General features: G+C 33.2%; 2 protein-coding genes across 2 annotated transcripts; one reads left to right on the forward strand and one right to left on the reverse strand.

Annotated features, from left to right (window-relative positions):
* Window positions 1-655: 655 nt before the first annotated feature.
* Window positions 656-15,162, reverse strand: LOC129747948 (uncharacterized). The gene is made up of 5 exons (XM_055742377.1): window positions 15,065-15,162; window positions 7,961-8,786; window positions 4,472-5,239; window positions 1,864-2,663; window positions 656-1,794 (listed from the first exon to the last, which is right to left on the reverse strand). Exons 3-5 carry the CDS (start codon window positions 4,606-4,608, stop codon window positions 1,718-1,720), a joined length of 1,014 nt encoding a protein of 337 aa, XP_055598352.1. The 5' UTR covers window positions 4,609-5,239; window positions 7,961-8,786; window positions 15,065-15,162; the 3' UTR covers window positions 656-1,717.
* LOC129747949 (uncharacterized) lies at window positions 6,800-20,196 on the forward strand. The gene is made up of 5 exons (XM_055742378.1): window positions 6,800-8,103; window positions 8,704-8,772; window positions 8,832-8,967; window positions 19,259-19,648; window positions 19,704-20,196. The coding sequence occupies exons 1-5, from the start codon at window positions 8,005-8,007 to the stop codon at window positions 19,823-19,825; spliced, it is 816 nt and encodes a 271-aa protein (XP_055598353.1). The 5' UTR covers window positions 6,800-8,004; the 3' UTR covers window positions 19,826-20,196.
* Window positions 20,197-20,611: the final 415 nt, after the last annotated feature.

The raw sequence follows: 20,611 nt of genomic DNA on the forward strand, positions 1-20,611 counted from the left end.
CAGCTAGCAAAACATCCATATATTAGAAGAAAAAAACAACTTTTGATGTTATAAATTGTTGCATGTAAGTTGTTTTATTAATCTTGAGTTTTTCAAGAAAATTTTTGCATGTTAAAAGTTTCTATAATTCGTGAAACTGTTTTGCGATTTGAATTATTGATCTTATGTTACTTTCAAATGATCATCTTTCATTAACTTCATCAAAAGCTTGCTATGAATATTACTCCAACTTAACTTTTTTTTCTTGTATTGCAGGATTACATTATTCATTTGCCCCAGGATGAGCATTATAATTAAGACTTATGATTCTTCGACGGAACATCACTATGGATGAAGTTATATTTATAATAATAAGAGAGAAATTACACCTTTCGAAAAACTGGATTCTACTATTCAAAACCCAAGTGATAAAGCTATGTTCTTATGAGCTACATATTGAGGATTTAACTTTGGATTTATCATCTGAGAAAAAGATGATTAAATAGTGAAAATACCACTTAGCTTTAACTAGGAAATTTCAAAAGTTAATATACATGTTTAAAGGCACACAAAAAAATGCAAAATTGCATGTTTTCTTTAATGTGAAAAAATGCAATAAGTTCAAAAACTCTATTAACACTATTGATAATTTTTTTTGTAAATATGTTATGCAACTCAATCGTTGTTACAAAAATAAAAATTCGTTTAATTGAAATTCTACATAGTTTTATTGTTAATCTACTTGCGTTTTAGCCTTACATACAGACACATAATTCACAATTTTGTTATTCAAACGCACTATAACACAAACACAATTACGAATTGAATTATTCACAGACTTAACATATTTTAAATTTGTTCTCTTAAAGCTAAACATGTTGTCAAAAAATCTACGGACATTCAATTTTTCTCCTATAATAAACATTGAATTGAACTCGTCAATAAGAATACTTGTAATTATAAAAAAATCTCCTGATAAATAAATGCAGGAATCGTCGTATGAAAATTTGTGGCAATAATCCTCAGTGCAAATTTTAGTTCCATTTATAAACATTATATTGCATTTACTAAATTTTTTCCCCTGGTACGAATCTTTATTGATGACATTTTCACATACTACTGACGAATTCATTTGATCAAACATACTGTTTTTCCTCAAATTTTTTTGCCATAAATTCAACGTGTAGTCGGAAATAGATTCACATTGGCGTATAGCATCAAAATGGCAAACTCGATTTAAAATGTATTTTTGGGAAATTTGTATGACAGGGTGGTTGTTCCCTGTCCTGAAATTTAGCACCATACTATTTGCATTCTCGTATGGGAACAAAGAAGAGTTCCACAAAGCACCAAATTGTTCAACTGATTCCGCCATATGTGTCAAAAGGTGCACGTTATAAACCATATGTTTTTTTTGTACAGAAGTTGGAATTTTCTTACAAACTTTTTCATCTCAATTTTTGAATTCTCTATTTCATCGGACTGTAAATCTATTTTAAGTAATTTGAAAATTACCGACGAAAAAGCCATGGCATGATTCAAATATCTTCTAGGCAGAATGCCAACCAGGCAGGGGTACATGTAATGAAAAAGGAAGTGTTCCCAGTCACTGGCTTTGTTTTTCTTTACATCTTCTATTTTTCCGGGGTGTCGTGAGAACCAACTGGGAGGACGAATAGAAGCAAACCGAAGCTGCACTTCCGAAAGTCGTAACCCAATGTAAAAGGGTTGGTTGTGGTTATTGGTTGGAAAAAAGCTCCCACAGCTGTCTAGTGACCCCCAACAATGCTCCATGCATATAATCTGGAGGGAATCCTGAAAAAAAGAAAAAAATAATAAATAAAAACTTGTTTTCAAAAACTTACCAAATAAAAAACTAAGTACCATTCACTACATCAAAATATGGAATGGTCATAAAAATGGATAAACCCTTTATTCCATATTGCGGAGTATCAGTGTTATGGGCTTCTACCATAGATTTTCTGGTGTCAGTTACATTTCTTTTTATGGTCTCTTGAAAGGGGTATTTTATCTGTTTGGACCCTTTTAGCACAGTTCCTTCTTGCAGACAGTATGAGCATCCATATTTACCGTTGTACTGCTTAACATTTTGAAGTTTCGGCCGGGCAACCGAATCCGCGCAACATTGAACAACATAGAGTTTCGTCCAAACGCCATTCATCAGAACTCCATTACCCAATACTCGAGCTTCCTCACTGAAATCTTTAAAAAACAGAGGTATGTATGGCTCTCCCTGACTTAGCCAGATTCCAGTCAAAATAAGATTATTCTTATCGAATCTTAAACGCGGGGGCAAATTATTCACAGCCACAAATATCGGGTAACAGGGTTTGTTCGAGCTCCATTTGTAAGCAGCTGCTCCATCAGTGTTCACCGAAAGAGTTACGATTCTACCTAACTCTTTCTGCTCAAGTTCTCTGACTTTTTTGGCGTTTGTTACGTCACTGATTCCTTCATCAACCATTCTTTGTGAGTAGCTCTCGATTTCATGCTTGTATTTCGATAAAAGCTCTTCTATTTGCCTTCGCATAGGAATTGTGATGAAGAAATCAGCCTGTTTTCCTCCACAATCCTCAACATTGCAAATAAAACTCGAAGTGGGAGTTGATTTTCCTATTACCGCTTTACATGTGGAACAGAAATATGTTCTCGCTACACCAGTGGTTTTCAAACTTTTTTCACTCACCGCCCCCTTTTGCAAAATTTTCGAGCTCAACGCCCCCCTAAGCAAATTTTCAGAAAATCTATTGAAAAAATGAAAATTTGGATAGTTAAAAAGCTATTAGCTTTTGACTTGATGTTGTTGTAAGGCTTAACTAAAAATTCATTTAAATTTATATGAGGCTCTTAGAGCCAAAAGGGTATCATAAGTGTGAAAATGGTCGATTTTGATTTAATAATGTCAATCGATTCTTATATTTCGACTATATTTCATGATTTTTCAGATTTTTAGAATATTATATGCATACTATTTTATTCGAAAGAAAAGAGTTTTTTTTTTAAATATATGGAAAATTGGTAAAAATGACAAATTAAAAGCGTGTTTTCTCGAAATTTGCTTTTATTCGCTTTTAGCACTTACCCGAGCCGAACAAATCCGAGATATTTTATCTAAGAACGTGGCAAAATTCGGGCATTTGATTTCAAAATTGTCGACCAAAAACCCGGATAATATCCAGGTAAATTGTCTCAAAACCCAGGAATTTCTTAACAAAAAATCAAGAAAAAAAAACTTGAAAGAAAATTTTTTTTCGTCAGCATTTATCAGCAGTTTTTATTCAGGGATTCAAAAAACTTTTCATGGTTATTTCCTTAAAATTTGCTCAAAAAAATTCTATTTGAAAGCATGAATAAAAATTTCAAAAACACAATTTCATTTTATTTAGTTTGTTTTGGCAAATGAAGTGAATTATTTCGGGCAACCGGGCCGGATCGGACTTTTGACGATTTTTTCAATAAATATCCGGGCAATCTGGCTACCTTAACGTATACCCATTTGGTTCCAAGGGCCTCATATTGCTTCAAACCTTTAGTAAACACTTAATTCTATGTAAAGTTTCCTGGACACTTATTTAAACTGATTAATAAGTTTGATATCAAATCATATAGGTATCTTAAATATTGGTAAACAAAATTTTCTATTTACCATTAATTTGCTTTAGTGTTGAAAACTAAATTGCGTTATTGAATACAAATACTGTAAAGCAGGTAAAATAACTTGAGAATAGTATTACTTCTCGATATCTGAATTTGAATCCTGTTCAAAGCTATGCAGCATTCACGGGTCTTAAGGTTTAAAAAAGATTCTTATAACTAAATCCAGGCAATGTTCGTGATAATCGAAAAGATTAAAAGTTTATCGATGGCAAACGGCACAATTTTTTTTTTTTGCATCAAACGAAATAGAGATGAACAAATAAGAACTTAAAATAAAAATTCTCTAATCTAAAATGATTCTTACACAATTTAAAAAAAGTCCATCACTAAATCACAGAAATCGCCTTTGAATACAGATTTTTTTCAAATGTATTTTCTGTTTATAAGATTTTTGGAGACAATACATTTTAAGGATTATCAAGCATTATCATCTAAAATTATTCTTGTTTTAGTATAACCCATACAAAATCAGTGACAATTTAAAAAAAAATCTTTTAGTTACATTAAAAAATAATTATTGAGATACTGGAACAAAAAATTTGCTGCAGCTCTGTGAAATCATAAATATTTTAGTCTTCAACCTGATGTCTAGTTTTGTAACGTAATTTCATTTTTTGCATCGAACTTAATCGTTGTTATTCCAAATCTATGTTGTTTCGTAATTTGTGTAAATGTGGATTACGACCTCACCGCCCCCTGAGCCTTTCCAACGCCCCCTAAATTTCAACATTGAGCTCACCGCCCCCTTGGAAGCTCTCATCGCCCCCAAGGGGGCGGTAGGGACCACTTTGAAAACCACTGCGCTACACCATAGTCACGGGAAACCGCTGAATTGAATGATTTGAAACGTTCTGGTAGTTGTTTGACACCAAAAATTACATTCAACATGCTCAATAAGTCCACTAGGCCCTGTTGAGTTAGGTTATGGCGAATGAAATAGTTCAAAACCATGAATAAAACATCATCAACTTTCAATTTCGATGTAAACCGGATGTTTTGAGAATGACCATCATTGGGAACCTAAAATGGAAAACGTGTTATAATATTGATGGAAACTTTCAGAATATATTTTTAAAACTATCTTACCTGATTGGCATCTCCAAAATCCTCATAGCTGTGTGTTGTTGCTTGGTCATCAAAAAAGTTATTATCGCCATCGAGATCGTTACTATGGTCATTTTCAGTCATGTTGAAGTTTTCAACATTCTCCCACTCGTGTTGAAAATTCTCATTTTCCAAACTCTCATTTTCCGAATTCGAAGAATCTATAAAGCTTTCCACAATGTGGCGTGCAGCAATGCTGCTATACGAGCAGCCAGGTTGTGGATCTTCGTTCGCAGAAATGAAACTATTTTCAAGAGCCCTCTTCTTACTCGGTGGCTGGAATGGAAAGATCTATAAATATTTATTTTAATTTTACCTCCACGACTTACCTTCCGAGTGTATTTCTTATCTACAAAGGAGTTTGTTAAATAATGGTGTCTTTTATTTCTTGGTTTCGACTCAACATTCAAATTCTGCTCCATATTAACGTTTTTTTTTTTTTTGTAAATACTTTGTAAGCGTCTCAATACGTTGACACCTACGATAAGATGCGAAGTAATGGTTAAAATACAACATTTTTTCAGCTATTTAAAATAATTTTTTATGTGTATTAATTTTTTCAGTTTTATTATTAAAATTATAACTAAAATATGCAATTATATTAAAATTGTTTTAGACCCTTTTCTAATAATGGTCTTATATATCGAGATATGTTTGTTTTGTCATGTAGAGTAAGTTTACTCGTTTTGGAAAAAGTAATAGAAATTGTAACCTTTGTAGCACATTTGAAAATTTTACTATGCGAAAATTTTTTCATGATCTTTGGCTGTCAAGTGTTTACAACACTTGTTCTATTTTTGCATGCGGTGATGCAAAAATAGTTGGATTTCTGTCATATTTGACTGAAAAATTACTAACGTTAAATTTTAAATCGGCGAAACTGCCAGATGTAAAAAAATCAAGTCATTCTACACAACAAATCTCATCAGTTTTATATCAATTCCAAAAAAGGTGACTTGAAACTGGTATAATGGACTTTCAGTAAGGTTGCTTTGGTCGGAATTTGGGTCTAAACCGGCTGTTTGGACCACGGATACAGGTGCTCTAAGAGTGTATAAATATTCGCATAAAGCAAATAAAACAAGTTGTGTCCGTAGACGTTGTCATTGAGAAATAATTTAAAATTACTTGCGACTCATAATAAACACTGCAGGCAGTATCCTACTATACAATTCAAAAACATCTGGGCATATTGTCTGTGTTCGCTGGTACCGATACCTTCCAGAAAAACAACAAAGTTCATCCCCTTCAGGGATGCCAGGTGGTTTTAAAAAAAATCAGGACAACATGAGGAACCTGGACACCACAAATTCTGCTTAAATTGCATAAACATATGCGAAATACTGGTACTGTAGACGCTCTAATTTATGCAATGAGCTGAGCAGAATCTTGGCTGACCGGCATATGGAAAAACACCATTTCTATATCATGTGAACCGAACATTACTATCAGTTTTACTGTTTTATTACAGATTTGTTCGATACCCTGATAATTGAACGTTTAATTTAATAACAGCTAAGATATTTTTTGGAAAATGAAGACAATTCAGTACATTAAAGACCATTTTAAAAAAAATCATGACAAATCAGGACAGTTTTAAAAATCAGGACGGTCTTCGAAAATCTGGACAAATCCTGATTCATCAGGACACCTGGCACCTCTGACTCCTTGGCTTTAGAGGTTCTGCTCCAATGTGGTGGAAAGGGAGGTGATGAGAAAGAAACTTTGCAAAGTTAGTAGTTAAGTTTTTTTGTAAACATAGTTAATATGACAAAAAAATACGTCCTACCGACAATTTTCGCGACGCATTTTCCCTGGGATGAAAGTATTTTATGTTTACTTTTTCTCCGTTGTTCGCCACCTTAGTAAAGGTGTACCTCATTGGCTCCGCTACTTCAATAAATGTTGTATAAAACTACTTATCTTATTCCTGGCCGATGAAAAAAATATCATGTTTGGTTATAATATTTCTGCTTTCCTAATCCAAAGTTATCTAACATATTTTTTTAACTACACTCAAGGGCACTGAAGGAGCGACAGAACGAAAGGGCAGAATTAAATTCTTTCATATAAAACGATAAAAAAGTAGTTGAAAATATATTTTATTGAAAAACAAATCCTCAAATTAAACGAAAAAGTTATTAACAGTTCCACAACCGAATAGAAGTTCAGTACTTTAATCGGAATCTTGAAATCTAGCAGATCACCATTAAATTTATTCGAAATGATTTTGTTTTCAGGTTTGATACAAATGCTGTGAATACATGTTAGTATGTATTTTATAGATGAATTTATTATGTACAACTCATTTAAAATAATGATTTTCATGTCCACTGTGTACTCGGCCTCACTCACAATTATCAACTTGAGAAAGAATTAAAATTTGAATTCAAAATTCCACACACGTACGTTTCTTTTTTTCCTGGGATTTTCATCCGTAGAGATGATTCATCCCGAAAGTTCCACACAGGTCGGCTAAAATTCAATTAATATGTCCTGCTACGGCATTACCTTCTCAAGAAATATTTCTTGCTCGCAAGCATTAATTTCACAAATACAGATGAAATGAGAAAAATTAGCATACCTTAAATACTCTTAGCGTGAACTCTTGGCGAGTGAATGATTGCCATTTTCATGGTAGTACTAGTACTAGTACTAGAGTTTATCTAGTTCTAGTTTGATTATTTTTATCATGGGTGCCATCAGGCGTCAAGTTTAATTTATTTCACAATTTCGCCACTTTATTTCAGACACGATGAACACCCGGTGAAGAAGATATTTTGCAAAGATTTATTTTTAAATTTTTATTGAAGTTAAATTTTTCTGAAAACTTTAAAGGCGCGTACGAAGTTGTTCTTAACAATCACTACACGTATTATTATTTTGAGACACTTAAGAATTCAGTCTAGAAAAACTGGCATCCCTTAATAATTCATTTTTTGTTTTCCCGGGTTCACTCTTTGTTTGAATCGGAATAAAAAACAATCTTTAGTGGCGCAACTTGTTGAAAAGGCTTAATTTCTTTCAAAATTTTTTAAAACAAATCAACTTAGCGACAAATTCTAATTTTTGCATGATTGAATGAATCTACAAAAAATCTGATATTGAAATTTGGATATACGATACGTGCCCTTTCGACATTTTATCAAAAAGTTATCAACAAAGAATTGCATTTTGTTTGATTTGTTGTTGTACTTACTCGTAGTGGTCGTCAGCTGGTCTGTGTTTTCCGGTTGTATCGAAATGTCGGGTATTAAAAAATCGGCGAATAAAAAAGCGGTGTACAGAGCAGCGTTTCGTAAGAATCTTGACTATGCGATGGCGGGAATTCCGGAGATAGAGGTAAGAAATGGTGATTATAAATTTTCTAAATTTAGTGAAAGAGAAAGATGTAGGTTATGGCTTCATTTGACAGAATATATCTTTATAGAATTTTGGCGATGTGATTGAAAACACACTTAACGCATAGTTCTTAAACCTACTTCATAAGAGGCAACGTTTGCGTTTTTTTTATTTGGTGGATTGAAAGCAGGTTTCTCCCAGAGACTTGGGTTTTGTCGACACTGGACAACATAAACTTCGATTTTGGTTGCTGAGACATGTTTATGTTTACATCTAGCTAGACCTAGGACGAAGAGTTAGAATGTCTCAACAAGTATGGCAGACCTTGATTTAAACATTAACAAGTTTCAGCAACAGACATGTAAATATATACATGTCTCAGCAATCAAAATCACAGTTCAAGTTGCCTAGTGTGGACTAGGCTTAAGAAAGTCTCGAATATTCCAAACTAAAACTTGTTGCAACAACCAAAAAAAAACGCAATCGTTGCCTAGATAGTGAAGGCTTAATGACTAAAGGCAAGATTCAAACACATTAGCTTGGTTCAATCATATTTGTTTTGAATAATAAAAAAATATTTTTGTTCTTATTTTTATGTAGCCCTCGGTTTCGTCATCTCTATACCTGAAGAAACGTCGGCTTATGTCTGTTGCGGATGACTCGCCGGAGGTATGATCGCAGAACTAAAAAAGAAAAAATAAGTTCAGTTTTCTTTTCAATTTTTTCAGGCTACAAGTTTTGCGAGAACTCAACCCGTGATCGTTTCTTCAGAAGAAACGGATGAATCAGATACTGACCAAACAAGTGTCAATCTTTCGAACGAGCCTGTTGAAGAAGAGCCAGGTGCCCCTATAGCGGTTGAAGGTAATCAAATATTTTGATACTCTTTTCTTCATTAAAGCTTGACAGCTTCATATGAACTCAACAAACTCTTTTAAAATGTATAATGCAAAGTATCATTCTAATCAGTGGATACAATCAAAATGTATAGGTCTAATCATTATCGTACCTTACTATTCTATTGAACTTAAAAATTTGTTTAAATTAATCAATCACCCTTTTGAAGAATCGTTACCGACTTTCAACATATTGTGGTACAAGATTTTCAAATCAGTCACTGGCGAATTAAGGCAGCACTCCTCAAGTGAATACCATCAAATAGCAACAACAACAAAAATATTTAAGATTCATGTGACAAATCACGCATGCGATTTCATTACGTCGTATGAAACAAATTATAAAGAAATAGTTTTAATACAAAAAATACAGAAACTAACGTACACTAGTCACAACTTCTTTTAATTGAATATATTTTTTGTTTGGACAACATATTCTAGGAGTGAACTACAAATTTTATAGTTATTTGCCTAACTTTTGCAGCCGTTTTCTGTGAATCTCTAAGATGTTTCATACGACGCAATGAAAGCGCACGCGAGAAATAGTATGTGTCACATCATAAGCATATATTTCATTGTATTTATTTATGTGCTTAATTTTGTCATTTTTGAACCTAAATATGTATTCGAGTTATAATTTCGTATAGCGATTCAATTGCTCGCTTGTCCAAGGTTGGTAATTTCATTGGCTTTAATTGTCACTTCCATCTGTACCGTTGAGCCGTCAACACGTACGCCGGAGCATCGTATCGTTGCTGTGTACCTGCAGGAACATTTTTACATTATTTATTTTTTCCTTACCTGTTTTTCAATCAGCACTTTTCAGTGCTATAATTATTTTTATTTTCTTTTATTCATATTTTTCTCTTTTCTTTCCAGCATGGGGAAGTCTTCGGCCGGCTCAAGGGCCGGGAGAAAACGGATTGCCGAACCTAATTCAGGTCCATCGCCCATAAAGTTGAAATTTCCAATTCATTCGATGTCCTTCATAACATCGGTGATGAGGAAATATTCATATTTAATTCTGATAAGAGTACTAAGAAACCTTCTTCTTCTTATACTCTTAAAAACGAAAAGATTCCACCAATAACGGTCACGATTCCTGACTTCAATGCCTTTCGAAAAGAAATCGTCACTTCCGTCAAGGATGTGAAGATTTCTTTTCAGATCGGTCGAAGGGGAACTGCTCGTATATTGGCGGAATCTTTTAATGATTTTCAAAAGGTTTTAAATTATTTGAATAATAAAAAACACCAATTTTTTACGTACGACACTAGAAGTGATCGTCCATTTAAAGTTGTACTTCGTGGTCTCACTGGCGATCAGACACCGGATGAGATCACAGCTGAATTAAATTCTTTGTTAGGTTTTTCTCCAATTCAAGTAATTCAAATGAGGAAAAGAACCAACACGAATAATACCAGTAGTGTTGGTTTTGCTCCTGAACTTTATTTGATCCATTTTAAAAAGGATCAGGTGAATAATTTGCAAATTCTTGAAAAGGCTCGTCTTATGTTTCAATGTCGAGTCAAATTCGAACCTTTTCGTAAATCTTCTACCAATTTTCTTCAAAATATTACGCAATGTCGTCGTTGTCAAGCTTTTTGTCACGGCACTAAAAATTGTAGAATGAATGCCAGATGCATGTTTTGCGGCTCATTCGATCATGAAAAATCTAAATGCCTTTTTGGTGGTGATAAGCCAAAAACAGAATTTTTTAAGTGTGCGAATTGCGCAGGTAATCATTCCTCGAATTCTCTAGACTGTCCCATCAGGGCAAAAATTGTTGCTTCTAGGAAAAATCCCAAAGTTTCCAGAAAAGTTTCTTCTCCTCCTTCCTCTTTTTCGTCTTCACACGTCAGACCGGCAAACAACCTGCCTGTTCGCAGTCAGCCTCGGCCTACATTGGAATCACGGCTGGGTAATACCCGAAGTGATTTTAATGTTACCTGGGCTGATTCTGCGCCCCAGACTCGTTGTTTATCGTTCTCAGAGGTGGTTGAAAATGGGTTTCCCTCTTCAGGTTTAACTAATAAAAATGGGAAAAAAACAAGTCTCAACGTTCATGCGAAGGCTTGGGAAAATCCCCGAAATTCAAATACTTGTTCTTCTCCTTTATTTTCTGATCCTAACAATTTTGTTGATTTGGGTGAGATAACTGAGGAAAAATTAAAATTTTTGCATCAAAATTTAATGGAAATGATGCAACTTATGTTGAAAGCAAATTCAATGTTTGAAGCTTTCCAAACTTCTTTTAATTATGCTAACAAAATTATTATGACTTTACGATTCCCTCATGGATCCAAATAGATGTTTAAATATTATGAATTGGAACGCTAGATCTTTGCTGGCTAACCAAGACGAGTTCTTTTTATTTTTGAAAACCCAAAACATACATATTGCTGCCATCACTGAAACTTTTTTAAAGCCAGACAATAACTTGAAAAGCAATGCTTTCTTTAAAATTTTACGAAATGATCGACTTGATCGACAAGGTGGGGGTGTAGCTATTGTCATCAATAGTCGTCTCAAATTTAGACTTCTTCCTTCTTTCAATACAAAAGTCTTAGAAACAATTGGAATTGAATTAGAAACTTCTATGGGGAAAATTATAATTGTTGCCGCATATTTGCCTTTTCAATGCAGCGGTGAACAGAAAAATTTTTTGAAGGGAGATTTACAAAAACTAACCAGAAATAAATCTAAATTTTTTATTATTGGTGACTTTAATGCAAAACACCGATCTTGGAATAATATTTCATCAAATTCAAATGGGAATATTTTGTTTAATGACTGCTCTGCAGGTTATTATACTGTTGAATATCCTAATGGGCATACTTGTTTTTCTTCAATTAGAAATCCCTCCACAATTGATTTGGTTCTAACGGATTTAGGCGAGCATTGTAGTCAATTAGTTACTCATGCGGACCTCGATTCAGACCACCTTCCAGTAACATTTTCTTTATCCCAAAGTCCCATTGAAAACCCTTTAAAATCAACTTTTAATTTTCAAAAGGCTAACTGGAGGCGATATATGAATTTTATTGAACGTAATTTAGATGTAAACGTTCCATTGAATTCAATAGAAGATATTGATTTGGCTGTAGAAAATTTGACAACTTCAATAGTCAATGCTAGAGCCGCTTCAATACCTAAAGTTAAACATAAATTTAATCAACCTTTAATTGATGATGATCTTCAGTTTTTGATACGACTGAAAAACATTCGTCGACGCCAATTTCAACGAACTAGGGATCCTTATTTGAAATTAATTTATTGCGACCTTCAAAAAGAGATCAAACGTCGTTTAAATTTCATTCGTAATGAAAATTTTGCTAAAGCAGTAGAGGACATAAAACCCTACTCAAAGCCATTTTGGAAATTAACTAAAATTCTAAAAAAGCCCCAGAAACCAATTCCTACTTTGAAAGATGGGGATAAACTTCTTTTAACTAATTCAGAAAAAGCTCAAAAATTAGCCCAACAATTTGAGTCTGCTCATGATTTTAATTTAAACGTTGTAAGTCCATTTGATGCTCAAATTTCCCTAGAATTTGATGATATTCTTTCTAAGCAGATTGTGTTTGAAAGTTCTTGTGAGACAAATATTGATGAACTTAAATTGATTTTCAAAAAATTTAAAAATATGAAAGCCCCGGGGGAAGATGGGATTTTCTATATTCTTATTAAAAAGTTGCCTGAATACACTTTAAATTTTTTAGTTAAAATTTTCAATAAATGTTTTCACTTGGCTTATTTTCCCAATAAATGGAAAAATGCCAAAGTAACTCCAATTTTGAAACCTGGAAAAAGTGCTTCAGAGCCTTCAAGTTATCGACCAATTAGTTTGCTTCCTTCTTTAAGTAAACTATTTGAGAGAGTTATTTTGAATAGAATGATGATTCACATTAATCAGAATTCTATTTTCCCTGATGAACAATTTGGTTTTCGTCATGGACATTCTACTACACATCAACTTTTGAGTGTAACTAATATGATTAACGCTAGCAAATCTGAGGGTTATTCAACTGGTGTTGCTCTTCTTGATATTGAAAAAGCTTTTGACAGTGTTTGGCACAAAGGTTTAGTAGCTAAATTAGCTCGGTTTGATTTTCCTGTATATCTCACCAAAATTATTCAAAATTATTTGACTAGCCGAACTTTGCAAGTAAGCTATCAAAATTCATGCTCTGAAAGGATACCCATTAGAGCTGGTGTCCCTCAGGGTAGTATACTTGGGCCTATTTTATACAATATTTTTACTTCTGATCTTCCTGATGTCCCAGAAGGAAAAGGTAGAAGATTATTTGCTGACGATACTTTGCTTTCAGCCAAAGGTCGAAATTTACGGGTGGTACGCAGTAGATTGCAACAAAATTTAAATTCCTTTTTGAATTACTTGAAAATGTGGAAAATTTCTCCTAACGCTTCCAAAACTCAACTTATTTTATTTCCCCATAAGCCAAGAGCAAATTTTTTAAAACCTAATGAAAATCATTCCATAACTTTTAATGGGGTTTCTTTAGAATGGTCTGATCACGTGAAGTACTTGGGACTCACACTTGATCGGAATCTTTCTTTTAAAAATCACATTGAAGATATTCAATCTAAATGTAATAAAACTAAATCTCTTTATTCTCTCATCAACAGGAAATCCCGACTTTGCCTGAAGAATAAGATGCTTACACACCAAAAATTTTATAAAATTAAACGAGCCAGAAACGCTTCGTTACCTAATAAATTTAAGATCTAATACAGAACAAATCTAAATTTACAACACTTTAAACCTAAACGGCACACACACCACTCTCAAATGAACTGTAAGCTTGAAAAGATCTAAATTTAGTTCCAAAAGGATATATTTTTATGTCACGTACCAAAAAATTACCAAAAACACAGTTCACGTTTGCAATTGAATCAAGATGCAAAAAAGTAGTGACGGAAAATGGTGTGTTGCTATGTTGAGAAGAAAATTAAACTCTTGTTTTTATTTTAATAAGTTATTTAGCTGTTATTGATGCTTGAGAAAGCTATTCCATCCAGCAACATCAAAATAAATGTGAGCGATATATTCAAATGGGAACTATGCTGGAATTCGAAGTGTAGTGGATCGTTCGTGAGGAATCAGATTCAGCTAGTTTTTACTACACAAAGCTCCAGGCTAATTTTCGGAAAAACTTTGAATGTCATGCAAGATGAAAAGTGCATGATTGAATGATACTACCCATTGGAAGCATCTGGCCAAAATATTCTCATTCGTTGGTACAACTTGTGTGTAAATAGTTAAATGTATAAAACAATACACGTGATTTTACATTTTTGGTCAATTTTTAAACATTTCTTGAGAAACCTTTTAAATTCCATGACTCATACAGAACATACGAGCATTCCAGTATCATCACATTCAACAAGTAATTTAAAAATCATAAGATGTAGCATTGCAACTAAGGTATGACATTTGCAATTGAATTCAGCAAAGAATAGTTTGTCGCGTTGTAAAAGCGAACTATTTCTAAGCTTCTGTTAAAAATACACTGTTGAATATGAGGTGTGTTCAAAGGGACAGGGAAAATTGACCGTATGCCTTAAAAAGTTGGAAATTTTTGGAAGTCAGTATCAACTACTGTGAAGAAGAAATATTTCAAGAACATCCAAAACGCAACTGGAGCTATGTGTTTTCAAAGATAGTTTTGTGTTCTTCAAATCAATTTAGATTTATGTATGTTTTCTCAGACTGCCCGGCCATTAGCATTAAAGAACATTAGTGATATTGGAACTTTTGAAATACTTCCAGCCAAATATTACTTAAAATGCTCGAAGAATGGATTAGATTTTAAAATGTTCTCAATAGGATAAACAAATTTATAAAATTGGGTTCTTTATGTTCCAGATTCCAGAGTTTGAAAAAGAGGAAAAAAGGAACTTCGATTTCCTTCGAAAACTTTACGGGTACAGGAAAATGAGCGACTTCCTGTGCAGCAACAGAAAGAAAAAGAAAATCCTCAAATAATGTTTGGCAAGTCATAAAGCTGAGAAAAATGTTAAATTACCAATTTAAAACTTACCGGCCAAACGTTTTTTAAACTTTTCTTGTGATAGCGTAATTTCATTTTTTCTCTTAACTTTTCCGTTCCAGATCCGTGCTGAATAGTTGATGTTTGGAGATTAACCAACTGCAATAAAAAATCCCAAAAAATATGATGAAGCCTAAATAAGGCAGAAGTCATTGTGCTTCTTACCTCAAGAATATGCTTTTGAATTCTTTTTGGCCATAGCTGCATCTTGTTGAATATTTCATATATTTCCAATTGGACAAAACAATTATTTTCAATTTAAACATTTTGACGAGCTAATAATTAAAAACACTATACCAACTGGCTGAGTATATGGAACCAACGGAACCCTAACAGTCAGGTACACAATTTTTCTCCGTTTGTTTGCAAGTTAAGAGCTCTGAATATTGTTATGGAATCGTTCAAAAATGGTATTGAATTTTTAGAACCATATTTTCAATTCTACAAAATGAAAAGATTATTGTTATTGTCAAATTTTATTTATTCAAAAAAGGATCGATCATAAATTTTTATAACTCTCATGAGAGTATGCATACAGAGCAGGTTTAAACAATACATGTACATGCAAGAAATTTCACACCTAAGCAATTAGAAATACTTTGCGCCCGCAGCTCTCAAATCATGACACGATTAAACCGCCATTCTCAAATTTGCATGTATTCGATACAATACGTTTTCAAATGGTCGCAAAGGTTTTTGAATTCTTTAAACTAAATTTTACGAAAAGTGTAATACATTTTTTGAACTGAACAGATTAATTTAATTATAATTGAAAAGTGAATTTTGAAAAATTTCAATAGTTGAGTCAATTAAGTAATGATGAAATTTTATCTTAAATTTAATCACTTTAATCATCATTGTACGAGCATGTAAACTGTTCATTTCAAATGTTTTGCTTGAAATTACACCCTTTCAAACTTTTGCTATTGATGTACATTTGAGCAAACGACCTACCGTTACAAATAAGTCACTGCTGGTTTCGAATATGAGTTTTGCCGCCAAACCAAATTTTGTTCCCAGGAATACATTGGAGTTGGTAATAACAAAATGAATTAGAGAAAGTTCTCATCTTTAATTCTTTGCGTGAGTCCCATTAAGTTCAGATAGATTTTTAACCTAAACTGCCGTTTTAATGAGCGTTATAACGAAGATTTTGATGTTTGAACTTTTCTTTCTTATTTATTGAGACAGTTGTGTGATATCACTATCCGCAGTACTACGCAGTTTGATTGAAACGATTGTTCAAACACGGTTTTGAGTTTTAATTTTCAGCATGACTAAATGGGGCATTAGGTTTTTCCAAACCAGAGATTCGTAAACGGTTTATGCGTGTCGCACTGCTGTTACAAATTCACAACATAAACATTCGCGGATGTTTATTTGCGAAGAAATTACAATCAAATCCGCTTAATCCGTATAATCAAATTTAGTATTTCTTTAGGGCTACCGTGCAATTGAACAATGGTATTACAGAAAAACCTTAGGACAATCACTATATTAGGTTCTGGGATTAACAGGTAAGTGGAAAACTGAATGTTTTATTTGAGTTATTTTAAAAAAGTTTATTTTCTTTTTTATAGCTTCCAAAGGTTCGAAAAGCGGAAACTATTTCCGAAAACAGGAGGATTTTTGCAGTACAAATTTGGCAGAGGTGTTATACTGGTTACACAGCGACTCTTACACAAACCGGTGAGTAGACGAGGATTTTTTTGTTTAATAATGGGAAATGTAATGCCCGTCCGGAAATTTAGTGAATCACCTGAAAATAGCTCTTGTCGCAGATTGATCAGAGGTTTCTCTGGATCCGCTGTAGAAAAGATGTTACAACACACGAACTTAACATAATTGGAGACATTATTATTTCATCACCTGCAGAAAGGGTTTAGCGAATAATCTTAATTGAAAGAGCCTAGCAATATAATCGACGTGGAAAAATGGACAATGAAACTGTCTCAACATGAAACGTTGAGATTCTAACCCAGATGGATCGTGGTGGTTTGAATTATTTTAGTTACTACTAGATTACGAAATTATTACACCAAGATAATTTAGCTGTTCGTACGTCGTAATTCATAATTAATGAGGTTGAAAAAATTATGTTTGAAAAATAATCGTTACAATATTTTAAACAATAACAGTTATTTTAAATTATCCGAATACTAATAATACTTCACTAGCATGTCCAATAAACTAACATCTTCTATCATTCTTGCAGGTCTCCGTAATACATGTTCTACGTTTTGCGCATCATGATTCATTCAGGAAGTACCAAATAAAACTGTATCAAAGTTTTTGGTTTTTTCAACCAAAATAAATATCAGTTGGATAAAATGTGAAGCAGGCTGCGAGCCATGAAAATGGCGCCTGGAAGAAGAAATATAATATAAGATGATACACAACATTCTAATGTATAAAAACGATTATCAAAATTATTGATGTGTATATTTTGTTAAAGCTTTATAAGTTTAATAACTATTGATGATACAATTGAAGAATGAATAAAATTTGTAAAATTTGATTCATGTTGATTTGTTACCTACTTGGATTTGTTATCCATTTCTGAATTTGAATATCACCAGAACCTTTGATTAGTTTTAGCATATTTTTTTTTTAATTTATAGTTTTTTTTTAAAGTTTAGATGAGGAGCTTTAAAGCATGATTTGAAAAACAGAAGCACTGATAGAATGTTTTATTGTAAGCATCAATGCTGAGCCGATATTAGCCAAACTGTGGCTGAAATAAGGCATGCCAACTGCCACTGATGATAATGTGATGTTACTTGCTAGCAGAGTGAACAGCAAACAATTGTGATTATTTTTCCCTTCTGTGACATTTAAATTCAATGTCCGATATCAATACATAAACATGCCTATCGATTAAATTTAAATCGATGATGACACTTTCGATGTTGAGTTACCTTATTTCCCGTAATTTTTTTCTAAATTAAATTGTGTTTTTTTGGAATAAGCTGCATAAACAATATAAGAATATTAATATTAAAATGAAATGTATGCCTCTGAAATAGTGTTTCCGAAAGCTCCTATGACTAAAAATGTAAACGACGCTGAATCAAAGCAATCGAAAGATTTTTTTCATTCAACAACGTTATAAGCTAAGTTCAGATACCGGATAGCAACTTACTATTTTTATCCGTGAGCGTTTTCAATCAAAAACGCTCACTGAAGAAGATAGTAAGTTGCTATCGAAATGCCGATATCTGAACTTTTCTTGTACTGTGGTTAAATTTTTCGATTGCTTTGATTCAGTAGAATTATCCACATATTAGACGATGACATTATCACGATGCAATATTATATCATCAATGATCTAAATTTATGTCAAAAACGATGCTACGCTTTTGTGCGTCCTACTTGACGTAAATTTACATCATTGATGATGTAATATTATGTCAAATGTGCTATTCAATTATAGCCGGAAATTTTATGTCTTCAAGCGTTTCTGTATTTTCCAGTGTAATTTTATGTCAAAAGTGATGCTTCTTTTTTGTGCATCCTTTTTGACATAAATTTACACCAAAAAATTAATAGTGTGTATTTACAAGCAAGTCTTCCGACCAGCGATAATGTATGCAGTTCCGATTTGGTCTAGCTGCTGCGCGACGAGGAAGAAAGCCATCCAGAGGATTCAGAACAAGGTTCTGAAAATGATTTTGCGGCTTCCACCTTGGCACAGCACCGAAGATCTTCATCGGATTGCAGGCATTGAAACTATCGAAGAGATGGCCAACAAAATAATCTCCAACTTCAGAGGCAAATCGATGCAGTCTTCCATCGCAGAGATTCGCTCTCTCTACAATTAGTTTAATTTTAGGATAGCTTTAGTTTTTAGTTTTAAGTTTAAAATATTTTTTACACGACAGGATGTTCTCCTTTATAAAAATGCTTGATTGCGCTCAGCAAATTTAAGTCAAATAAATAAATGTTAGTGATTATTTAACTATAGGGCTCTGAAAGTTCATTATTGAACTGAACACCTAATTTAATGTATTAATGTAATATAAATGTAATGATGAATTGGTACAAATAAAGATATATTTAAAAAAAAAATTGGCTTTAATTGAACCTCCCCCCTCTCCCCATTGCCTATAACTTTTTTTAATCTTCTCTTTACTAAATGTTTCACCAGTCAAAAAGAACAATTATAATTTTTGTCTCCTTATGCAGATTGTGATTGCAAGAAAAAGGTGGATGACTTGATGCAGAAGTTACACGAGAAGGACGCCGAAATGAAAAGCCTTCGACAGGCCAACATGAACCTACAGCGAGCATTAGTTTCGAAGCTTATTGCCAACCCGGACGAGCCATTCAAAGATCACTGTGGAATTATTGGAGTGGAAAGGATTAAAAGATTTAATGAGGAAGCTGGAGACAGTGATTATTTATTTGTTAAATTTTTAATGAATGCCCTCTGGCCTGAAGGTTTTAGAGGTCGTTCGATTTCCGGCCGACCGTCAAATAACCCTTCGGGCTTGAAGAAATCGACCGATAGGGACCAATCAGTGCAGCACACACAAACAACGCGGCTAGAGGAAGATAAAATTCGATTTATAAAAGGTAAAATTTTGAAATATTTTTGTTATTTTTTTATAAATACTGTATAAATTTTCAGATCGACTTAGGGAAAGACGTGAATTTTTCCGTGATGATGCAGCAGCCACCTTGGAGGCATTGGATAAATGCAATAGATTCATCAGAACGGTGATGTATAATTCACTCAGGAAAAAATCGTAGTAGTAAATATTTATGAAGAATCAAAAAAGAAAAGAAAATTAGTTGCAGGATTTATTGAATTTCGTTGCCAATCTGCTATTTTTTAATATTAAAGATAATTAACTTAGATAACTTTTTTAATAAAAGAAAATGCCTAATTATGCTATTTTAATAAATTTTATACCCTATCGTACTATCAGTTGGTACCATAATTGAATTTCCGAGCAGACTTGTATTCCTGAACTATTATATATCCGAGCAGACTTTTATGTACTTAATATACTTTTATAATATTTAATTTGGCTATCATGCCCTGAATGTCAATTTTGCTTTTATTTTGCCTGAATGAAGGTCGTACAATATACCAAAATTTGGGTATCGATAGATAGAAAGATAGCACAGTGATACCAAATTTTGGTTTTAATGAAAGCTTAATGATGCCTTTTTTGGCAACGTTTAAAAAAAATATTTGAAATCATAATGATGCCAAATTTTGGCTGTAAATTATACCTCAAAGTGGCATCATTTTGCCCTCGAAACTCGCTTAGAAACGTTGGCTAAACAAGGCATCATTAAGGTTTCAGTGAAACCTACACTTGGTATATTCGAGGTATCCATATATGAAAAGTGAGACCCAAATTTTGGCATTGTACCACCTTTATTCGGGCAAAATGATACCTCAATTTACTTTCATGGCATGATAGCAAAAATAGGTATTGTTTTGCCATAAAAGTCTGCTCGGGTTTATCCGGTACAACTGTGATCGTTGTTACTCTTGGGCCAACTAAGCTATATCACAAGCCCCTG

The sequence above is a fragment of the Uranotaenia lowii genome, chromosome 2, assembly GCF_029784155.1.
Source record: "Uranotaenia lowii strain MFRU-FL chromosome 2, ASM2978415v1, whole genome shotgun sequence".
Classification (NCBI taxonomy): Eukaryota; Metazoa; Arthropoda; class Insecta; order Diptera; family Culicidae; genus Uranotaenia; species Uranotaenia lowii.